Below are 23,189 nucleotides of genomic sequence, written 5' to 3' on the forward strand. Positions count from 1 at the left end.
ATGGACCTTGCTTTGTGCTCTGGTGGGCAGTCATGTTGGAACAGGAAGGGGCCATCCCCAAACTGTTCCCACAAAGTTGGGAGCATGAAATTGTCCAAAATGTCTTGGTTTGCTGACGCCTTAAGAGTTCCCTTCACTGGAACTAAGGGGCCAAGTCCAACCCCTGAAAAACAACCCCACACCATAATCCCCCCTCCACCAAATGATTTGGACCAGTGCACAAAGCAAGGTCCATAAAGACATGGATGAGCGAGTTTGGGGTGGAGGAACTTTACTGGCCTGCACAGAGTCCTGATCTCAACCCGATAGAACACCTTTGGAATGAATTAGAGCAGAAAATGTAAGCCAGGCCTTCTCATCCACATCAGTGCCTGACCTCACAAATGCGCTTTTGGAAGAATGGTCAAACATTACCATACCTAAAGCTCGTGGACAGCCTTCCCAGAAGAGTTGAAGCTGTTATAGCTGCAAAGGGTGGGCCAACTCAATATTGAACCCTACGGACTAAGACTGGGATGCCATCAAAGTTCATGTGCGTGTAAAATCAGGCGTCCCATTACTTTTGGTAATATAGTGTAGTATAATGGAGCAGTTCCAAAGTCTTGGGTTCAGTCAGGGCCGGTACAAGGGGTGGGTAGAAGGGCCTGATGCCCTGGGTGGAGCAATTTATTAATGGAATGGGGGCGCAGTGCTGGCAGTGTGCTGTTAAACTTTCTGGGCAACAAGTAACTGTGGCTACCGCCGGCCGCCCCTACAACACTGCAGAGCTGTGCCTGATTGCAAAGATGTGCTGAGTGTGCTCCTGCACGCGGAACAAGCAAAAGAACTGGTCTTCCCTTCTCTGTCAGGCAGAGCAATCTCCGCCCTACAGGCGCCTCCGAGTCTCGGCAAAGCGTGACGTCACCGTGGCGTCACGAGAGGCCGGCCGGGAGGCGGGAGGAGAGAGGACCATAGAGAGCTGCCGGGCGAGAGGAGGAACCAACCAGGCAGTCAATAACAAAGTAATCAGACGGGCATCTATGAATGAATGAATCCGCTTTCTCGGTGAGGCATGACGTCACCATGGCATCACGAGAGGCCGGCCGAAAGGCGGGAGGAGAGAGGACCATAGAGAGCTGCCAGGTGAGAGGAGGCACCAACCAGGCAGTCAATAACAAAGTAATACTGGAGATCTTATCACAAATTCTGTTGATCTTGTTCTTGAAATTACTGGCAACCTCCTGGGCAGTAAGTTTGTGGGTAGAGGCAGTGGGAGGTGAAGTAAGGAAGTAAGGGTAGGAAAGAGTTGACAAGGATTGAATGAGGGAGTTTTGATGAGAGTGGTGTAGTAGGTTTATTTATCAGCGTGAATAAAGTTGTTGTAATTGTGAAGGGCAGATTTGTAGAGGGTGAAGTCTTACAGGGGTTTCATTTTACGCCATGTTTGCTCAAGAGCACGCTGCATCTCTTGAGACTTTTGGTGTCATCTGTTTGGCAGGATTGTAGCAGACGAGGCCTGGTTTTGTTTGTAGAGAGAAGAGCAAGTGTGTCCAGGAAGGATGAGAGTAAGTTGTAGACAAAAGTGCCCAGGTCTGGACAGGACATGGGTGCAATTTTGTCACAAAGGCAGTCAGTGGCAGAGTGAAGAAGGGCAGGGTTGAGGTGGTGGAGGTTACTATGGAGGCGTGGGAGGTAGGAGACAGGGAGAGTGTGGTATTATTAAAGTGTAATATAGGGAGTGACCTTCCCTGCTAATTTTGGAGCACCTAAAAAGTCCATGTGATCTTTTTTGGAATTTTTTACTAACTTTCGTATGTGGTGTCCCCAGTATGTTATTGTCAAATCCACCCAGCACCTTTTTTTTATATGATAAGGTTGTGATCGGAAAGAGTACAAGGGATGTTAGAGAGGTTGAAGGGAGTGCAGAGGTGGGAAAATACAAGGTCGAGGGTGTTGATGGTTTCTGTCCATTGTGTTAGGTTAAAAGAAGAGGTTAAGTTGAGTAATTGAGAAGTGGCTGAGGTGTTAACATTGGTTGGGATGTTAAAGTTACCAAGAATGATCGCAGGTACTTCAGAGGAAAGAAAGTATGGTAGCCATGCAGAGAAGTCATCAAAAAAACATGACACTGGGCCAGGAGGTTGGTAAATGACTGCAATCCTCAGACAAACAGGAGAAAAAAAGATAAATAGAGGGCGCTTAAAAAGAGCAGAGGGACAAAAAGGGAGGTGGAAATATACAAAGAGGGAGCTGTAGGATGAACCTGGAAAGTGCTTTGTGGGGAAAAGAGAAGTCCAACTCAGCCTCCCTTTCATACGCTGGGTCTTGGTCAGAGGTGACCACCATGGAAGAGGGCAGCTGGAGAGTCCAATTACTGGAGCCAGGTTTCGGTAATAGCAAGTAGATTGAGGGAGTTGGAGAGGAAAAGGTTATTGACAGAGACAAGTTTGTTGGAGACTGAGCGGGCTTTCCAGAGGGCACATAAGAGGGGGGCTAGCTCATGGAAGCTGGGGTATTGAGGTAAGGAGTGAGGGTTGCGGCTCCTGCCAGAGACTGCTGGTTCTGCGGGAGAGAGTTTGGTGGTGGAGGGTCAGGGTTTGGGGCGATATCTCCTGAAGCTAGTAGTAGAAGGGTGAGGGAGGTGGGAGTGGGATTTATGCAAGGGCAAATGCCGCGGTGATTTGGATGCGGTGACATTATTTGGGCTCAGAAGGAGCAGGAGATGATATTTGCAGTAATATTGAGAGGGCAGAATTGAGGCTGATAGGTATAGGTTGTGTGATGGAGAGGAAGAGGTAAAGAAATCGAATTTGAGAAGAAAGAGCATTGTAGCAAAAACAAAGGTTAGTAAGAGCATGTTAGAGGGTGAAAAGAAAGGAAGGCTGAAGGAAGGAGATAAGAGATAAAAGAGGAATTGTAGAATACTTGTAATGGAGCAGTAATGTTTGTACTTGCCTTTGTTGAAGTGCCTTAGTTAAGATGCCTTAGTTAAAGTGCCACGCAGCTTGCACCCCTTGCCAGCAGTCCCAAGAATTGTACTGATTTTTTTCCGAATGGGTAAATCAAACAAATAGTACCCCTTATATAATGTTTTGTCAGCGCTTACAGTTCCTTTTTCACCCATCAGTAGGCTTCCATAGCGGAAGAAGAGAGAGAGCCCTGAGTATTAGTTGGCTCACATAAAGGCCTGTGGACGACTGAGTAACGTGGCCTGGCTATCAGGCAGAAATGGAGGCTTTATTCCACTCACAAATCTTTAAAGACTCCAGGCTCCAGGACCCAAAAGAGAACTTAACAAACACTTATTAAGAATTTGTTTTCTCGGGTTTCTCCTCATCAGTCATAAACTCTGAAGTCCCTCACCATGTATAAGAAAAACTTTCTTTTTTTATTAAAATTTTATTTATCATTTTAAACTTTTACAAATCCACACAGATAACAGAAGCAATACAAAATCAAACCATCCATCAAGGTCAAAACTGAAAAAAAGAAAAGCAAAAAAAAAAACCCCAAAGACTTTTCCATCAGGCCATCCATTATCCCTAAGGTGACTTAGTTACCTCCCACCTCTATATATTGTTCTATACTCTGTACCAGTCTCTACACTCTACCAAATGTCATAAGGTGAATGAAAGAAAGAGACCCATCACCCCATCTACTATACAGCCTCTTACCCGCCTCATATGTTATCCCATTGATTAATACATATTTTAATGGCCTTCCCCACACACCACCTCAATGCAATGGTGTGAACCGGGCACATAAGTATTTTGCCTTAACCATGAGATGGGACTGCGCTGGAATAGTCACCCAATGCAGTCCCAACACATCTGGTGTGAACCAGCCCTTTGGGCTTTAAACTAACTGCATGCAATTGATTTACCTCCTGGAATATTGTGCAATATAAGTTACTTTGTTGAATCCCTCTATAACACGGTCATCTGCAGTCAGCTGCTCGTTTCATTATAGATTGCTGCTATTAGCTGAGCCCTCAGCATGTTCTATGAATCACCCCTGCTTGTATTTGGTTCAGAATTAAAATGATCTGGTGGCGTTGTTATGCACGGTAGCGGGAAGATTTGCGACATGAGAAAAATCGAATGCCAGTTCACATTAGTGACTAGTTGATGAGATGAATGAGTTATACTGCGGCCCCCTCTTCTTTGCAATAATTACAGCTGAGATTTCATAGGACTATCAGTCATCGGCTGTTTCCAGCAGTAAATGTTAGTGATTGCAATCTGTGCCATGTGTTTGTACAAGTTCTGCCTCCCCCGTCAGGGACAGGCCCATAAATACCAACCACAGCCAACGACCGTTTTCTAGAGATTAATCCTTCTCTCAATGCTGTTTGTCATTGGGAGAGATTCCTAATGATAGTGTGTTCATATCTGATTTGGGTTGATTTAGTGTTTGAACTTCTTATCACAATAACAAGAATCTACTGTCCTTTGCAACAAATTAAAACGACCAAGATGTATAGTATGTATAAGTCCAAAACAAGCATGCCATTAGTAGTTTTGGAGACTTTTTGTGGTATCAAAGCGCTAAACCTTATGGTGATTTGTTATAGTTTTAAATTTGGTATGGTCCTGGAGGCTGTTCACCAACAACCATGGAGTCCCTCTGGACCCACGTAGGAAATGACTAAAAAAAATTATTGAAAAGATGGGAGTGCCACACTGGTTCGTATTGTCCATATTCTGCAACAAAAGCCAACACGTTTTGGGGGCTCAACATTCCCACCTTTATCAGGACTCGTAGAACAATAACAACAGGTTGAGGGATACCCTCCTGGACTGTAAGTTGTTACCCAAGTAGGCATGTACAGATCATGTAGGTGCTTGGACAGAGACTTGGTGATTTGTTGTAATGTTTTATGTAGTGTGCAGTCCTGGAGTCTGCTCACCAACAACCATGGTGCTCGGCTGGACCCTCGGAGGGTATTAGAATTTTTTTTTTTAAAAGATGGGAGTGCCGAGCTAGTTGAAAAAGTCCATAAAAGATTTTATTCTGAAACAAAAGCCAACTTCTATTGGGGGCTCAATCACCACCCATAATCAAGGCTTGTAGAGCAACGGCCGTAGGGTGAGTGATACTGTCCTGGGCTGTAAGTTGGAACCCAAGTAGGCTCATATAGATCATGTAGGTGCTTGGACAGAGATAGTCTTTGTCCATCTGTACATGCCTAATGTACTTGGGTAACAACTTACAGTCCAGAATGTGGTATCAGAGCTCTGAACCTTCTGGTGATTTGTTGTATTATTTTATGGAGTGTGTGGTCCCGAAGTCTGCTCACCAACAACCATGGTGTCCTGCTGAACACTCGCAGGGTTTTACTAAAAAAATTGAAAAGATGGGAGCGCCACACTTGTTTATACAGTCCATAAGGATTTTTTTCTGCAACTAAAACCAATACGTTTTGGGGGCTCAACACTCCCCCTTTCATCAAGGCTTGTAGAGCAACAACTGAACCTGAACTATATGTCGAAGCCCATGTAGGCATATACAGATTATGCAGTCTTTGAACATGTGCCTGCATGATCGGTACATGCCTACTTGGGTAACAACAGACAGGCCAGGATGGGATATAGGAGCGATAAACCCTGTGGTGTTTTGTTGTAATGTTATATGTAGTGTGCGGACCTGGAGGCTGCTCACAAACAGCCATGATGTCCTGCTGGCCCTCCTGGGGAATTACTAAAAAAATTGAAAAGATGCGAGAGCCACAGTTGTTCATACAGTCTATAAAGTATTTTATTCAGCAGCAAAAGCCAACATGTTTTGGGGACTCAACACCACCCTTCAACAGGACTTGTAGAGCAACAACCGTAGGGTGATGGATACCGTCCTGGGTTGTAAGTTGGAACCCAAGTAGGTAGGTACAGATCATGTAGGCACTTGGACAGATATAGTCCCTATCCATGTCCCTTCATGATCTGTACATGCCCACTTGGGCAGAATGTGGTATAGGAGCGCTGAACCTTGAGGTATTTTGTTGTAATGTTATATGTTGTATGTAGTCCTGGAGTCTGCTCACTAACAACCATGGTGTCCTACTGGACCTTCAGAGGGTATTTACTAAAAACAATGGAAAAGATAAGAGAGCCACACTTCTTCATACAGTCCATAAAATATTTTATTCTGCAGCAAAATCCAACATGTTTCGGGGGCTCAACACTCCCCCTTTCATCAAGGCTTGTAGAGCAATAACTGAACCTGAACCACATGTTGGAAGCCAAGTAGGCATGTACAGATCATGTAGACTTTTGGATAGAGATAGTCTTTGTCCATGTGACTGCATGATCTGTACAAGCCTACCCGGGTAACAGACAGGCCAGGATGTGATTTAGAAGTGCTGAAACTTATGGTGTTTTATTGTAACGCTATATGTAGTGTACGGTCATGGAGGCTGCTCAGCGACGACCATGGTGTTCTGCTGGACCTTCGGAGGGTATTACAAAAAAAAAAGAAAAGATGTGAGAGACACACTTGTTCATATAGTCCATAAAATGTTTTATTCTGCAATAGAGCCAACACGTTTTGGGGACTCAACACCACCCTTCATCAGGGCTTGTAGAGCAACAACCGTAGGGTGAAGGATACCGTCCTGGGTTGTAAGTTGGAACCCAAGTAGGCATGTACAGATCATGTAGGTGCTTGGATGGAGATAGTCTGTCCATGTGCTTGCATGATCTGTACATGCCTACTTGGGTAATAACTTACAGTCCAGGGCATGGTATAGGAGCGCTGAACCTTGTGGTGGTTTGTTGTAACATTATATGTAGTGTGAGGTCCTACAGGCTGCTCACCATCAACCATGGTGCCCTGTTGAACCCTCAAAGGGGATTATTAAAAAGAAATTGAAAAGATGGGAGCACCACACTAGTTTGTACAGTCCATAAAAGGTTTTATTCTGCAACAAAGGTCAAAAACTTTTAGGAGGTGCAACACCACCCTTCATCAAGGTTTGTGGAGCAATAACCATAGGGTGAGGGATACCGTCTTGGACTGTATGTTGGAACCCAAGTAGACGTGTACAGATCATGGAGGCGCTTGGACTTATATTGTCTTTATTACTAAGCTAAGAAAAAAGGCCTTTGCAAAGTGAAAAATTCCTTTCAAAATGAACAGCCTGGATGCCTTTAGTAAATCACTCCCAGGGTGTACACTGCCATGAGAATGTGCAGCAGACAATGTTCACTAGAAACCAATTCTAGGAATCAGAGGAAAGGGTTTTCTACTATCTCATAGCATTATTTTCCCAAACAAAATCCCAATTGAACTGGTTAAATAAAGTTGACCCCAAATTTTTACAGATCCCTCTTAAGCTGTGCTTTGTGTAATTATGTGTAATTCTTCTCTACCTTCATTGCCCGTTATCTTACATACCATGCATTCCAGGCACTGTAATTTCAACTTTTAGTTCTTTCCTTTCTCCCTTTTTCCTTTATTTCCTTTTTATTGTTCTTTTCCCCACATTTCTATAATATGGACCTGTGTCTTTGAATAAGGTCCACTTAAAACAATTTTCATAGCATCAGGGGACATGAGGGATCATAACATGCAAGTGACCTAAATGAACTATTTAAATTATATACCGGTATTTAATTTAAATTAGTGTAGCAACATCACAAGCCAAAAAAAATTAAAGTTAAAATATATACACAATATAGAAACAATGTGGTGAAAATGTTGCACTGGTGACCGCAGTATTGGGAGCATGGCCTGGATGGGGCCAAGCTGGAGCCGTTTGCATTCGTTTTTTACTTGGGCTTTGTTGGCGTACAGCAATTTGGTTGTACAGTACCTCTTCTTCTGATTGGGAATATGCTGTTTAACTGAAGGACTCTGCAGAAGATACCTGGCCATAACATGAAGCTGGGCAAGAAGTAATATACTCTTAAACTGCGTAAGGGATTCTTTACTGTTAGAAGAGTAAAAATGTGGAACTCACTTCTGCAGTCAGCTGAGAATTTAGTGAACTTCCAAAAAAACTTTTAGATTAATTTCTCTGAACCCAATATACGGGGATTTGGAAATTTGGAGCGACGTGAACACACACATACACGTAGGAGTTGATTTTTAAAGAATTTAGATACATATTTGCCCATTCGTTTTGTGTGAATGGGACAAAACACTAATGTAAATAGGCTATAGCCTATGCTGTTTGAATGAAATCCTTGTCCTGACCAAATCTCCAACTCCATTTTCAGAAATGCAGCCCAAACTTGCAAGGAACCTCCACCATGCTTTACTGTTGCCTGCACACTCATTATTTTTCTATTCTCCAGCCCTTGCCCCAACAAACGGCCTCCTGCTAAAGCCAAATATTTGACATTTTGACTCATCAGTCCTGAGGACCTGCTGCCATTTTTCTTCACCCCAATTCCTATCTTTTTGTGTATAGTTGAGTCGCTTAGCCTTGTTTCCACATTGGAGGAATGGCTTTTTTGGCCGTAGTTTTTCCACAAACACCACTTCTGGTCAGACTTCTCCGGACAGTAGATGGGTCCCTCCTGGGTCCCACTGGTTTCCACCAATTGTGTGCTGATGGCACTGCTGGACATCTTCTGATGTGGAAGGGAAGTAAGCATGATGTGTCTTTCATCTGCTGCATTAAGTTTCCTTGGCTGATTACTGTGCCTACGGTCCTCAACGTTGTCCATTTCTTTGTGCTTTTTCAAAAGAGCTTGAACAGCACATCTTGAAACCCCAATCTGCATTGAAATCCAGTGGTGGCTGGTGGTTTTGGCAGCGTCGGCAACCCCCCTGAGGACATCAAAGCCCTGCACTTACCCCATCTAGGAAGCAAGCAAGCTTGTTTCCTCCTGTGGTGTGGATCACGGCGGCTTTCGCCATGCATCCCCCTTCTCCTTGGCGTCTAATACGATCGTCTGACCTTTCAGCCAATCAGGAAATGGGTATCAGACCCACACTTCCTGATTGTCGGAGAGGCGATTCAGTGTTAGAAAAGCAAATGAATACTGTATTCATTTGCTTTTTTAACACACCTGGGTGGGCTCTGAGCGCAATGCTCTGCGCCATGAGTCCACCCTATTTTGAAGCCTATTAGAGCCTCTGGCTCTAATCAGGTGCTTTAAAAAACACCCCCGCTGCTGTAATTCAGGCCGAACGCATGAAAAGGGGGACGGCCGCAGAGGCCATGGATAGATCCATGCTATGAATGAATCTATCTATTAATCATATAGGGGGTGGCGTGGATAGAGAGGGCGGCGCAGTGCACCCTTAATGGACGGGCCGCCCCTGTTGAAATCTTTACCTTAGAAAGACCTTGCTGATGTAGCATAACTACCTTGTGTCTTGTTCTGTGCTCTTGCCATATTGTATGACCTGTGACATAAAGGGGTTGAGTTACTAAAGGCAAATGAACTGTGCACTTTGCAAAGTGCAGTTGCACTCTGCAAGAGCAGTTGCTCCAGAGCTTGGTTAATGAGCAGAATCTCTGCTGACTTCCATCATTCAATCATGTGCAAGCAAAAAATATTTTTTTTATATTTTCCTTGCACGTGATTGGGTACTCTTGGAAAGTGAAGCTTTACGTAATTTACTAAGCTCTGGAGTCTATTTGCCTGTAGTAAATCAACCCCAAACTTGAAACTTCCACATTCTCATCTTAGTAGCAGAGTTTGGCTGTTCCTCGCCCAGTTTTAAGCTTCCTACACAGCTTTTTCTGGTTCAGTTAATGACTGCGTTTCAACCTTCATATGAAATTGATAATCATTAGCAACTGCTTGATATAATTGGTTAATCATACACTTGACTCTAATCCTACAAAATCCCTGTTTTTGTGCAAGTGTATAAAGTGTGCAAGTGTTACGAATTGATGCTGGCTTGAAGCCAAAGGATAGTCACACCAAAGATTTATTCGATTTAGATTTTTCTTCTGTTCGCTCACTTTGCATTTTGTAAATTGATAAAAATAAACAATACAATATATATTTTTGGAAGCATTCTTGCTTTATAGCATCTCTTCACACCTGCCTAAAACTTTTGCACAGTAGTGTGTGTGTGTGTGTGTGTGTGTGTATGTGTGTATGTATATATACATACACACACACACTTTATTATCAAAAGTATTGGGACGCCTGCCTTTACACGCACATGACCTTTAATGACATCCCAGTCTTAGTCCGTAGGGTTCAATATTGAGTTGGCCCACCCTTTGCAGCTATAACAGCTTCAACTCTTCTGGGAAGGCTGTCCACAAGGTTTAGGAGTGGGTCTATGGGAATGTCATCACAGCTCCGGCCACTCACAGCGCCGAAGCCCGCGAACCCGGAAGTAATGCTGGGGGAACATGTCAGCCCCCTCAGCGGTGACCAGGCACCACTGCGGGGGCTTCGTTCTAAAGTAAGTATTTCATAATGAGCTAGTATGTGATGCATACTAGCTCTTTATGCCTTTGTATTACAGGTTTTCTTTGTTTTGTTTTTTTGGACAGGGTTTACAACCGTTTTAAGGTGTCGACATACAAGACATTTTGGAAAATTTTATGCTCCCAACTTTGTGGAAACAGTTTGAGGATGGCCCCTTCCTGTTCCAACATGACTGCTCACCAGTGCACAAAGCAAGGTCCATAAAGACATGGATGAGCGAGTTTGGGGTTGAGGAACTTTACTGGCCTGCACAGAGTCCCAGAGTCCTACAGCATGGGTGCTCAACTTGTGGTCCTCCAGCTGTTGCCAAGTGCCATCATGCCTCTGCCTCTGGGAGTCATGCTTGTACCTGTCAGGCTTGCAATGCCTCATGGGACTTGTAGTTTCTGCAACAGCTGGAGGGCCACAGATTGAGCACCCGTGGAATACAGCATATGTTTTATATCTTGAAAAGAACTTGTTTTTTCATTTCAAATATCTTATTTTAGTAGAGAGGATTTTGGGATTATTTCCCAGATACTTACATCATTTATCCTAACCAAACCTAAGGAATAAAAATATAACAGTAGCCTCCTTTCTTGTGGATGCCATGGGAGTGGAAGTAAACTGCCAATTCTTCCAAAAGTATTAACACATATTCAGCTGAAAGAAATAGTCATGGGAAATAAAATTCTTACTTTTGCAATGATTTTTTTCATGAATTACTTTGCATACTCACAATGGGGTTGATTTACCAAAACCGGAAAGCGCAAAATCTGTTGCAACTGTGCATAGTAGCCAATCAGCTTCCAAATTCAGCTTGTTCAAATTCTTGAAAGAAGAAAAAAAGCCAGCTTTCAGCAACTGCAGAGAGAGCCATACAAGGGATTTGTTCCCTGCCTTGCAGATCACCTTCCCTGCCCACATCCAATTCATCCTGCTGCCTGGGCCTCCCTGCTGGCTTAGGTCCCGTACAGGAGGACCAGTGGTACCCTCTTATCCACTGCCCTGTTTCTATGGTTCCTGCAGGCAGGGCCAGTGCTACCTATAGGCAAGGTAGGCGCCGGCCTAGAGAGCACATCAGTCGGGGGCATCACCTTCTGTGCCCCGCAGCAGGAGGACCAGGGCAGCACACAGATAGCCGCTACTGCCCACGAACAGTTAGTCGGCTCCACACTCCAGGAGGCGGAGCAGTATACACGTCCCCCAGCTCCCGGAAACTGTCCCGCGGCTTAGTGTAGTCTGCCCATCCCAGCGACTTGTAGATCATCGCGGCTGTGGCATAGACCCCAGCACCACCCAGCAGGAAGAACGCCCGGGTCTCCTGGTCCAGCTCCCAGTCATAGTGCAGCATGCACCACTCGATGACGGAGCTGGCTCGGTGGAGGTAGGTGTCCCTGTGAGCACTGAACGCAGGGCACTGGGAGACGTGGTAGAGCATGTATGCCACCCCCGGCCAGACCCCTATACAGCCCGCCCTCCTGGCCGCCCTGGGCAGCTGCTGGACCATGCTGTCCAATTCAGTTTTGGACACCAGTTCTCAAAAAGGATATTGGGGAACTGGAGAAAGTGCAGAGAAGGGCAACCAAACTGATAAGAGGCATGGAGGAGCTCAGCTATGAGGAAATATTAGAGGAACTGAATTTATTCCCTCTTAAGAAGAAGAGATTAAGGGGGATATGATCAATATGTACACATATATAAGTGGTCTATATCGTGAACTTGGTAAGGTCATCACAGGAGACAAGAGGGCACTCTTTACGTCTAGAGGAAAAAAGATTTCATCTCCAAATACGGAAAGGTTTCTTCACAGTGAGAGCCGTGAAAATGTGGAATAGACTTTCTCCAGAGGTGGTTCTGGCTAGCTCAGTAGATTGCTTTAAAAAAGTCTTTCCTAAATGTACATAATATAACTGGATACTGACATTTATAGGTAAAGTTGATCCAGGGAAAATCCGATTGCCTCTCGGGTGATCAGGAAGGAATTTTTTCACCCGCTGTAGCAAATTGGAGCATGCTTTGCTGGGGTTTTTCGCCATCCTCTGGGTCAATTGTGGGTGTAGGTTTGTGTATATGGGATTGTATTTTTTTTTTTTAATTTTTTTTTAACTAAATGGACTTGTGTCTTTTTTCAACCTGACTAACTATGTAACTATGGTCCTGATCACAGCCCCCACGTCACTGCCCTGGCCGGACACCAGGCTGCCCTTGTAGTCGGAGAAGCGGTTGGGGAAGCAGCGCTTGTTCTCCGTCTGATGAGGACTGTGTTACCTAATTTTCAGGGAAACAGGTTCTGTTTGGTAAAGAAATAAAGATTCATGAGTGTTCTTTTCTTGGCTGTACGTCTCTGAATAAAATTGAAGACACTCTTAGTTCAGAAAAGTAATTTTAGCTTCCTGTTGCCAAAGGGTTTGAAATTTAAGCACTTGGCATTTTTATCCTCGCTTCCAAGAAAAGGATTTCTGTGTAGAGTAAATAGCCTCAATTATCTGTGTGATCTTTAGGCTGTCCTGCCTGCAGGTCTGTGCCCGGCTCCAGGATCTGTGAAAATGTACAAAAGCCGGGTGGCATTTCAGAGCTTTGTTTCAATTCTCTGTAGTGTCGCAAGTGTTGACACGCACAGAAAAAAAAGCATTGCATTCAGATATCGCTACCAATTTGTGACTTCAGCGGAGATGAAAATGCCTTTCCTTGATTAAAATAAGGGGAAAAAAATATATAACTGAGTGTTTTGTAATTGGTGCGTTAGCAATACTTAAAGGCAATCTGTCCCCAATAAGAAGCACTTAGGCATGCAGTAGTTCACTAATTGAATAAGGTCTGTTAAGAAAACATTTATTTAATGCTGTGCTATGCCTACTTAAAAGAGTACCTAATAATTGGCATGCATAAAAAAAAAAACTGATGCTCCCATCAAAGATGTTCTTGATCTGCGGTTGCACAGTGTACTGGGCCTCAACTAAAGTCCCAGACATCACCAAAGGACCCCGTGTAATATTCATTATATGTAATGCTACGGAAAACTGCCAAAGCATGGTGAGAAACCACAGACATGATGGGGTTGATTTACTAAAGGCAAATAGGCTGTGCACTTTGCAAAGTGCAGTTGCTTAGTAAATGAGGTAAAGCTTTACTTTGCAAAGAATACCCAATCACGTGAAGGTGGAAAAAAAAAACAAAAACATCATTTTGGCTTGCTTACACGATTGGATGATGGAAGTCAGCAGAGCTTCCCCTCATTTACTAAGCTCTGGAGCAGCCGCACTTGCAGAGTGAACAGTCTAATTAGTAAATCAAGCCTAAAAGGCCCTCTGATTCCTCCTGTATTGAATTGTATTGTACTTGTACTGTCTGCCCTAATGTTGTAAAGCGCTGCGTAAACTGTCGGCGCTATATAAATCCTGTATAATAATAATAATAGTAATAAAAAACACAAAGGATCCTGCGAGCCACCACTGACCAAATGCCCAGTAAATATATAGAGAAGGAAAGCTGCTAGCCTTGAACACGTCTCACAAATTGTGCAAGTATAAATGAATAAGCATATACGCAGGGCTATAAATATGATGAGTATCTCATTGTGTAAATCAAAAAAATATAAAATAAAAAGGTAATTAATCAATATATAATACAGCAGCCAAAATCAGAATATGATTAATAGATATGAAAACAGTGCTGTGCTAAATGATACGCAATACACACCCAATAATATGAACACCAAATGCATACATAAATAGCATAAACACACAAATAATGATCAATAAGTGAAGTGACCGTATAAAAATCAAGGGAGTGAAAAACTCGGATGCACAATAAATATATAGTGCTCATGTGAAAAAAAACATAAAATTCAAAAAAATTTGCAAAAAGTCCATAAAGTATTTTGTGAAAAATCAAATATCAAATATCAAAGTGCTCATGTGCAGACAAAGTGTCCTGCTGTGCCTATAATAAATGCACTGCGTAGTCCATGCAATCCAAAACAACTTGGTAGGTGATCCGATGTGCCAAGGTATCCTCCCTTCAGTGATCCCCTAGGTAGTGAACGCTCACCTTGGAGCGTGCGACTTTGCAATTAAGCCCAGTCTAAACACGCATTTGAACCTCCTCTGGGCTCAGAAGGGAGAAACTGCATCCTGTGCTCCTCAGTGGAATACCTTGGCGGGGAGAGAATGAAGAAGGGTGACGGCACTGAGCAAGCGCTTGCTCAGCAGCAGCTGGCTTCCCTCCTCTCCTCTCCTGCCAGCTGCTGCAGACAGACATGTGGATCTTTAGGATGGAGAGCGGGGAAGGGGCCATGGAAGTGACCACTTATATTGTATGCCAGTGTTCTGTATATATGCCATTTACCAGCCCCTTCCTTTTCTAAATTAACACCGTGATTGGTACCAATCATTCACTGTGTTCATTCATACCTGAAGAATAGTAAACTGTGTTAGGTAAGGGTCTAGCCAGGCAACAATCAGAAGCATATCTGTTATCCAGGTAAAGGTTTAGGCAAGCTACAATCAGAAGCATATCTGTTATCCAGGTGAGGGTCTAGGCAGGCTACAATCAGATGCATATCTGTTATCCAGGTAAGGGTCTAGGCAGGCTACAATCAGAAGCATATCTGTTATTCAGGTAAGGGTTTAGGCAGGCTACAATCAGAAGCATATCTGTTATCCAGGTAAGGGTCAGGGCAGGCGGCAGTCAGGAGCATATCTGTTATCGAGACAAGGGGCAGCAATTGGTGGAATAATCCATGTCCAGGCAAGGATCTGGCAAGCAGGTCAAACAACAGTAGCAACGCAAGACAAGGCTTGGCACAAATATTGGAGCCAGGAAGCTAAAGGGTGGTGCATAGGAGCACATTTTACTCTCCTAACAGTAAAACAGAGAATTAATTGCAGAGGGAGGGGCAGCAATTCGTACTACAGATGTGGTTGAACTTCAAGATATGCTGTAGGAGACAGTCAAAAAGTGGGAACATGAAGCATGAAGCCGCTAGAGATGGCTGCAATTACAGTCCCTTTATAAAGTCAATACTCCCACTGCTGACTGCTGGGGTCCAAGGGCCACATGGCAAGCACCAAAAGGCCACATGTTTGGCTCCATGGGACTAGCTCCCATAATATATGGCTACCAATCATTGAAGGTGTCAAGATCTTTTGTGTGGTAGACATGTAGTAAGATAAGAGAACCATCAAGGAGCAAACAGAAAGCAGAGCCTACATGGGTAATGAGATTATTTGGCCAACCCCATGGACAACATTACAAAACTGTTCATAAGAAGTGTTTAACCATTTTCCATCTGCTGGATTTCTTGTCTAGAGATGTGGTGGGTGCTTATGGGTAGCAGAGAGTTCAAAGCAACACAACTGTTCCTTTAAGAGACTGATCGTCTAAAAACACCAGCAAATTCAGTAACATATTTAGGTCAAACAGTTGAAGTTCTGCAATAAACACTGTGATGACAGAAACAATTCAGGTTTAAAGTATTTTCTTAACACCTAGGGAGAATAAAAGAGCTTTGTTGTGTTTGAGTTTCCATTGAAGAGTTTTACCCTGCCTAGTGGTGCTCTACCGGGCGGACAAGCTTTACTTTGGGGCAAAACAGGTGTGTAGGCACTACAACCTTCCCACATAACACCTCTGCTCGGTGCTGAGACCTCGAGGCTGCCGAAACCTCCAACGTACCAGAGTAAGGAAAGGGTTGATCGGCACTCAGGATGACACCCAAAAAATTGTATTCCCTAATTGAAAAGACATGTAAAACATTATAAAAACCACCTATGCATTTCGAATCTTAGAGTTTCCAGAAGATAGGCCTCCCAGTCTCTCCTGACCTCACTTGGTCCCTGCTGCAAGGGTGCAGCCTGTTCAGAGCCTATCTATCCCTACAAACACAGGATCATACTAAAAGCATATCTGTCCCCACCAGAGGTCATCTTCCTGACTACATTTCCTACTAGTAAAGAGCGCCTTTGTAACACGTATTGTGCTATAAATATCACATCTGGTCCAAGTCCAAAATGGTTGCCAAAATCTCAATAGAGCCCAAAAATGTACAGGCTCTCCCAAGATGGCTCTTGGAGCCCATGACAGAGGACACTTTGGTCCTATGCTGGACTCTCTCTAATGCCAATAGCAAATGGTGGTCAAATGACCGCTATGTTACTACTAAAAAGAAGGATCATTTCTTAGTTACTGTTAACACTTTTAGAGGAGCAGCGATTAGCAACTGCTGCCACTGCCCACCAAGCCTACTTACCTACATACAAAAAAAATCTCAGGCTTTACAGTAATGCCCCGTACACACGATCGGACTTTCCAACAACAAAACCGTGGAATTTTGTTCGAAGGATGTTGGCTCCAACTTGTCTTTTATACACACGGTCACACAAATGTTGGCCAACAATCACGAACGTGGGAATACGGTGACGTACGACGAGCCGAGAAAATGGAAGTTCAATAGCCAGTGCGGCTCCTTCTGCTTGATTCCAAGCATGCGTGGAATTTTGTGCGTCGGAATTGTCTACACACGCTCGGAATTTACGACAACGGATTTTGTTGTCGGAACATTTGAGACCCAGCTCTCAAATTTTTGTTGTCGAAAAATTCCGACAGCAAATGTCCGATGGAGCCTACACACGGTCGGAGTTTCCGACAACAAGCTCCCATCAAACATTTGTTGTCAGAAATTCTGACTGTGTGTACAGGGCATAAGAATGAATCAAATGTGGCTCCTGGCAATCAAGGAATTTAAAGTGCAACTAAAGGCGAAAACTTTTTTTTTTTTACATTTTGGATAGAGGGGGGAGGGACTAGAACACCTTTTTATTGCTGTCTGTGCCCCTGTTAGGGGGATTGACCCTCTCTATTTCATCCTGTTTAACACTGTCAATGAAAAAATCCCAAATGTTGGGTTGACATTAGAACACTAATAGAGGGTACATTTTCCAGTGGGGACACTCACTTCCTGTTATGGGACAGAAAGTGAAGGGGAATCTCCCCAATGGTACACAGATGGGAAATCTATGGAATTTCTTCAAAAGAACATGTACCAAATGTGATAAATAAACCTTAATGTACATTTACATATTCATTTTTTTTTTTTGTTTTAGGTCAGATATCTGTGGAAGGATTTATTCGCTATCTAAATGGAGAAGAAAATGGAGTAGTACCGCCTGAGAAACTGGATTTAAATGAAGATATGTCTCAGCCCCTTTCCCATTATTTTATTAATTCCTCACATAATACCTACCTCACAGGTGAGAGAATGTTGTCTTTTTTTTTCTATAGTATCTATATGTCATCCCTTTATTAGTTATTGGTAGATTCTAACCTGTCCAATAAATAATCTGCTCTATAAACATACAAGTTTGCACTGGGCAAGTTGGCATGATGGTCCCTGTGGAGGAGGTCTCTGAACAAACAGTAGTGAATGGAAGCTTTACATGTTTGTGTCCTGTTCTGCGAAAACAGCAAGGCTTTTGCAGGGTTTCACCTATAGCAGCCAGCTTTCCCTTAATGTTGTATGCCTATTGGTACTTGGATGTCCCAGGACATGAGACCTTATGCTATATTCGCAAGACCGGGACACTCCTCGAAACCCAAGAGTTATAGAATGTTCACATACTGTGTAAGATGTCCTCACAAGTTTGAATTGGGCAAGTTGTCATGATGGTCCTGGTGGAGGAAATCGCTGAAGAAACAGTAGTGAATGGAAGCTTTACCTGTTTGTGTCCTGTTCGGTGAAAACAGCGAGGCTTTTGCATGGTTTCACCTATAGCAGCCACCTTTCCCTTAATGTTGTATGCCTATTGGTACTTGGATGTCGCAGGACATGAGACCTGGTGCTATAATCGCAGGCCTGGGACACTCCAAGAAACCCAAGAGTTATAGAATGTTCACATACAGTGTAAGATGTCCTCACAAGTTTGAATTGGGCAAGTTGCCATGATGGTCCCGGTGGAGGAAATCTCTGAAGAAGCAGTAGTGAATGGAAGCTTTACCCATTTGCGTCCTGTTCTGCGAAAAAAAAAAACAGGCTTTTGCAGGGTTTCACCTATAGCAGCCACCTTTCCCTTAAGAGTGTATGCCTATTGGTACTTGGATGCCCCAGGACATGAGACCCGGTGCTATATTTGCAGGTCCCGGACACTCCAAGAAACCCAAGAGTTATAGAGTGTTCACATACTGTGTAAGATGTCTTCACTATACAGAATGCAGGAGGAGTATGCGGGTGCAACCAGTACTAGTGACTGGCTCGGCGCCAAGCAGTGATCGGGACTTACTAGCAGGACCACTTCAGCCACTTCAGCCTCGGAAGGATTTACCCCCTTCCTGACCAGAGCACTTTTTGCCATTCGGCACTGCGTCGCTTTAACTGACAATTGCGTGGATCGTCCGATGTTGTACCCAAACAAAATTTGATGTCCTTTTTGCCCCACAAATAGAGCTTTCTTTTGGTGGTATTTGATCACCTCTGCGGTTTTTATTTTTTGCGCTATAAACAAAAAAAGAGCGACATTTTTTTAAAAAAAGCAATATTTTTTACATTTTGCTATAATAAATATCCCCCAAAAATATATAAAAAAAAACAGTTTACAGTTCTTCAGTTTAGGCCGATATGTATTCTTCTACATATTTTTGGTTAAAAAAATTGCAATAAGCGTATATTGATTGGTTTGTGTAAAAGTTATAGTGTCTACAAAATAGGGGATAGTTTTATGGCAGTTTAATGGCGTTTTTTAGTAGTATGGTATATACATATATATATATATAGAGAGAGAGATATATCTATATATATATATATATATATATATATATATATATATACATACACATACAATATATATATATATATTTATGGGTGGAGCCCTATGTCCGATATGGACATAGATAACATTTGTAGTTAACATAAAACTTACCATCGGAAATAGATCTGGAAGTGTGGACTTACCATATGAAATGGACCTGAAAGTGTGCCTTGGTCTAATGGCCGGTATGCCAAAATAAGGGGGCATACCCTGGTTTTAAGAAATGATTATTCTGTAGAGAGAAATGAAATGAAATGAGTGAATGAAATGAATGCCTTGAAATGGGGATGGGAGGGTGGGTATCGCGCACAGGAAACCGACAAGCACCACAGGTGAGCGGGCTGCTTAAATACCCCCCGGGCTCCTCCCATAAATTCAGGCCACCATACTGGCCTTCCTACTTATGGGTGGAGCCCTATGTCCGATATGGACATAGATAACATTTGTAGTTAACATAAAACTTACCATCGGAAATAGACCTGGAAGTGTGGACTTACCATATGAAATGGACCTGAAAGTGTGCCTTGGTCTAATGGCCGGTATGCCAAAATAAGGGGGCATACCCTGGTTTTAAGAAATGATTATTCTGTAGAGAGAAATGAAATGAAATGAGTGAATGAAATGAATGCCTTGAAATGGGGATGGGAGGGTGGGTATCGCGCACAGGAAACCGACAAGCACCACAGGTGAGCGGGCTGCTTAAATACCCCCCGGGCTCCTCCCATAAATTCAGGCCACCATACTGGCCTTCCTACTTATGGGTGGAGCCCTATGTCCGATATGGACATAGATAACATTTGTAGTTAACATAAAACTTACCATCGGAAATAGACCTGGAAGTGTGGACTTACCATATGAAATGGACCTGAAAGTGTGCCTTGGTCTAATGGCCGGTATGCCAAAATAAGGGGGCAAAAACATTCAGGTAGGGGTATAATATTTTATTGGTTTTCAGGTATTCATTGAGCCAATTTGGAGAATGCCTGTGCCATCTCTACTTGAGGATTGGGTATATACCGGGCGAAGCAGGCTGATTTGCCTCTGCCTAGTCTTTTGATGATGTGGTCTGGAACCCCATGGCGGGATGCTGCGGAGGCTGCTCCGATGCGGAAGGAGTGTCCGGAGTACTGACTGGGGTTAAGGTGAAGATTGCGGAGAAGTATCCTTATGTGTTTTACAAACTGACAGGCGTTTAAGGGTTTAACTGGGAATGGTAGAAGAGGACTGGTGTCCGATTGTTCAGGCAGGAGTGAGAGGAGACGATTAAGTACGGTGACTGGACACCAGCTGTTATTGGTTCTGTAGAGGTGAATGTCCACTCCAGAGCCTGTTTGCTGAGTTTTAGAAACCTCGAAGTGAAGGATGAAATGGTCTTGGTGGCGAAGCAAGTGCCGTCTGCATAATACTTGGTCTGTGGGGTTGTTATAGGTGAATTCGCCAGGTCGCAAGAACCCGTAGTAAGCCAAATATATGGCTGCTTGTAGGACCGTGCTGGGCAGCAGACCGAATGGCGAAGTAGCCAGAATAGTCGACATATCCCTGAAGATGGGCCCCGTAATGGGTAAGCGCTTGGTGCTGATCACTGGTTGTTGTTTCTGAATGCCCCTTAGGATGGCTCGTATAGCGTGTGATGAGAACAGTGAAGATTATGTGGGGTCTTCCAGGGTCACGAAATGTTGTATGCCGGCTAGGTATAGCCGAATGGTATTGTAAGATAAGGCCAGCTGAGTGTGGCAGTATGAAATGAAGGCCAGTACCTGTTTGACATCTGTTGGTCCTTTACAGCAGGGTGTGAGAAATTTATTGAACGCCTTCCAAGTTGTCTGGTAGGCTTTGAGTGTGTTATGAGAGAGTGAGTGATTGATGAGCTGCGTTGCTCCTTGTAAATGTTGAACTAGTCCAGGGTCAGTTGTGACCAGACAGGGATAGGGGCCGACACTGGATCGGCTCCGGGAACCTGTTTGAAAAAGAGGTGTAGTTAAAACGTGACAGTGCGTCAGCAGCTAAATTGTATCTGCCTGGAATAAATGCACAGTGTATGTTAAACTGATGCTGTAAGGACAGTTGTACCAATCTGTGCAGGAAGGACATGACTGCTAGGGACTTGGACCTGCCTTTGTTGATGATGTCTGCCGTGGCCTGATTGTCGGTGGTGAAGATTACTGTTTGCCCTGTCCAATGGTGACCCCAGAGTTGTGCAGCTGCTACTATGGGATAGAGTTCGAAGAGGGAAGATGTATGAATAAAGCCGGGTATCAACAGTATCTGTTGAGGCCAGGGTCCTGAAAACCAATGATGGCCAAAAATTGCCGCGAAACCTGTGGTGGCTGCAGCGTCTGTCACCACCTGGGGTGACAGGGCCGAAACCATGGGTTTAATAGGGATATACCATTCCAGGCGGACCGGAATTCGTCCCACATAGATAGGTCTGCTATTGCTGCGGAGTCTAGATTTAAGATCTGATCGGGGTCTTGTGTTTCTGGCAGGAATCTCAGCAGGCGTGACACGAAGGTGCGGCCTTGTGGAATAATTCGCCTGGCGAAATTCAGCATTCCCAGGAGAGATTGCAACTGCTTCTTGGTACACCCCTTGGTGTGGGTAAATTTGTGAAGGACCGCCCTAATGCGGGTTAGTTTGTCGAGGGGGAGACTGGCTTGCATAGCGCCGGTGTCTAAGTTGACCCCGAGAAAGGTGATGTTGTGTGCTGGGCCTTCTACTTTGTGCTCGGCGATGGGAACATTGAGTTTTCCGAATATTGCTCTGAGTTTGTCGAGGTCTCCTGGGGGCTTGCTGGGAGATTCTATTAGTAGGAAGTCGTCCAGGTAATGGATGACTTCTTGGCACTGAGCCTTGTGTAACAGTATCCAAGCAAGGGACTGAGCGAATGTGTCGAAGAGCCAAGGGCTACTCTTTGAACCGAACGTCAGTTTTGTGGCAAAATAATATGCCTCCTTCCACTTGATGCCATGCCAGCACCAAAGGGATGGGTGGATAGGCAGGAGCTTAAAGGCATCCGAGATGTCGGCTTTGGAAAGCCAGGCACCTGTACCTGCTTTGATGACTGCTTGTATCGCCATGTCTACGGAGGAATATTTTAGGAAGAATTCTTCGGAGGGAATCAGGGAATTGAGACTGGGGATGTGGGAAGAATGAGGTGCAGACAGGTCGTACACCAAACGTAATTTATTTGTGAATTTTGCCCTTGACAAGCCCAATAGGGCTGACTCTCCAAGTGCTGAAAGGGGGCTGAGTGAAAGGGCCTATAACGTACTCTCGGTCTACTTCTGCTTGTAAGAGCCGATCTATGGCTTGTTCGTCGATGGCTGCTGAACGAAGATTCCCACATTCGTACGTACTGTGAGGTAGTGAAATGAGGCCGGTGTGAAAGCCTACTGTAAAGCCCTGAATAAGGTAGGTGGCCAGAGAGGGGGTGGGATGTGAGGTGAGGTAGAGTCTTAGCCATAAGACATTGATCCGGCTTAGTCATGCCCTCTTCTGTTGTTTTGACTTCGCACAAGTTCCTTGGGTGCGCTCTTTGGCATAAGGTGCAGATGTGGGGTAGGCGGCACTGACTGAAGTTGCGGGACCCATAATTGTAATTATTGCAGATGGCTGCCCCTCCCACGGTTCGGACTGGGCGTCCGAATTTGTCCACCTGAGGCGTTTGTTCAGGGGCCGACTGACCCTGAAGTGCACCGGAGGTAGAGGGAAATTCGAAAGGACGTTTGATAGTCGCATTGGCGCACCAGGTGGCAGTGTGGGTAGAGGACTGGCAAATCGCACATAGGGGTGAGCGTAAGCCGGCAAAATGGCGGCAGAAGAGCTCTGTGTCCATGAGACTCCAATTTGTTGTTGTTTGGAACTGTGTGAGTCTGGCTGCAGCCTTTGCGGAAAAGGAACGGTGGTAGTCGTAAAAGGAAAATCCTCCATACTTGTAGCCCAAGTCTACTACCGTATGGAGGTGCAAATCCAGCTCTTCCCTTCTGCTGGGGGCGGCTGAGCATAGGACGTCTCTCAGCATGCCAAA

The 23,189-nt window shown here is 44.3% G+C and overlaps 1 protein-coding gene across 2 annotated transcripts in view; it reads left to right on the top strand.

Annotated features, from left to right (window-relative positions):
• The window catches only part of PLCB1 (phospholipase C beta 1), an 887,199-nt gene that overhangs the window by 572,130 nt on the left and 291,880 nt on the right, over positions 1-23,189 (top strand). For both annotated transcript variants that reach the window (XM_073628625.1, XM_073628626.1), the window contains exon 10: positions 17,465-17,611. In XM_073628625.1, coding sequence (XP_073484726.1) covers positions 17,465-17,611 — 147 coding nt within the window. The remainder of the gene's footprint in view (positions 1-17,464; positions 17,612-23,189) is intronic.

This window comes from Aquarana catesbeiana, linkage group LG04 (assembly GCF_042186555.1).
Source record: "Aquarana catesbeiana isolate 2022-GZ linkage group LG04, ASM4218655v1, whole genome shotgun sequence".
NCBI classification, from domain to species: Eukaryota; Metazoa; Chordata; class Amphibia; order Anura; family Ranidae; genus Aquarana; species Aquarana catesbeiana.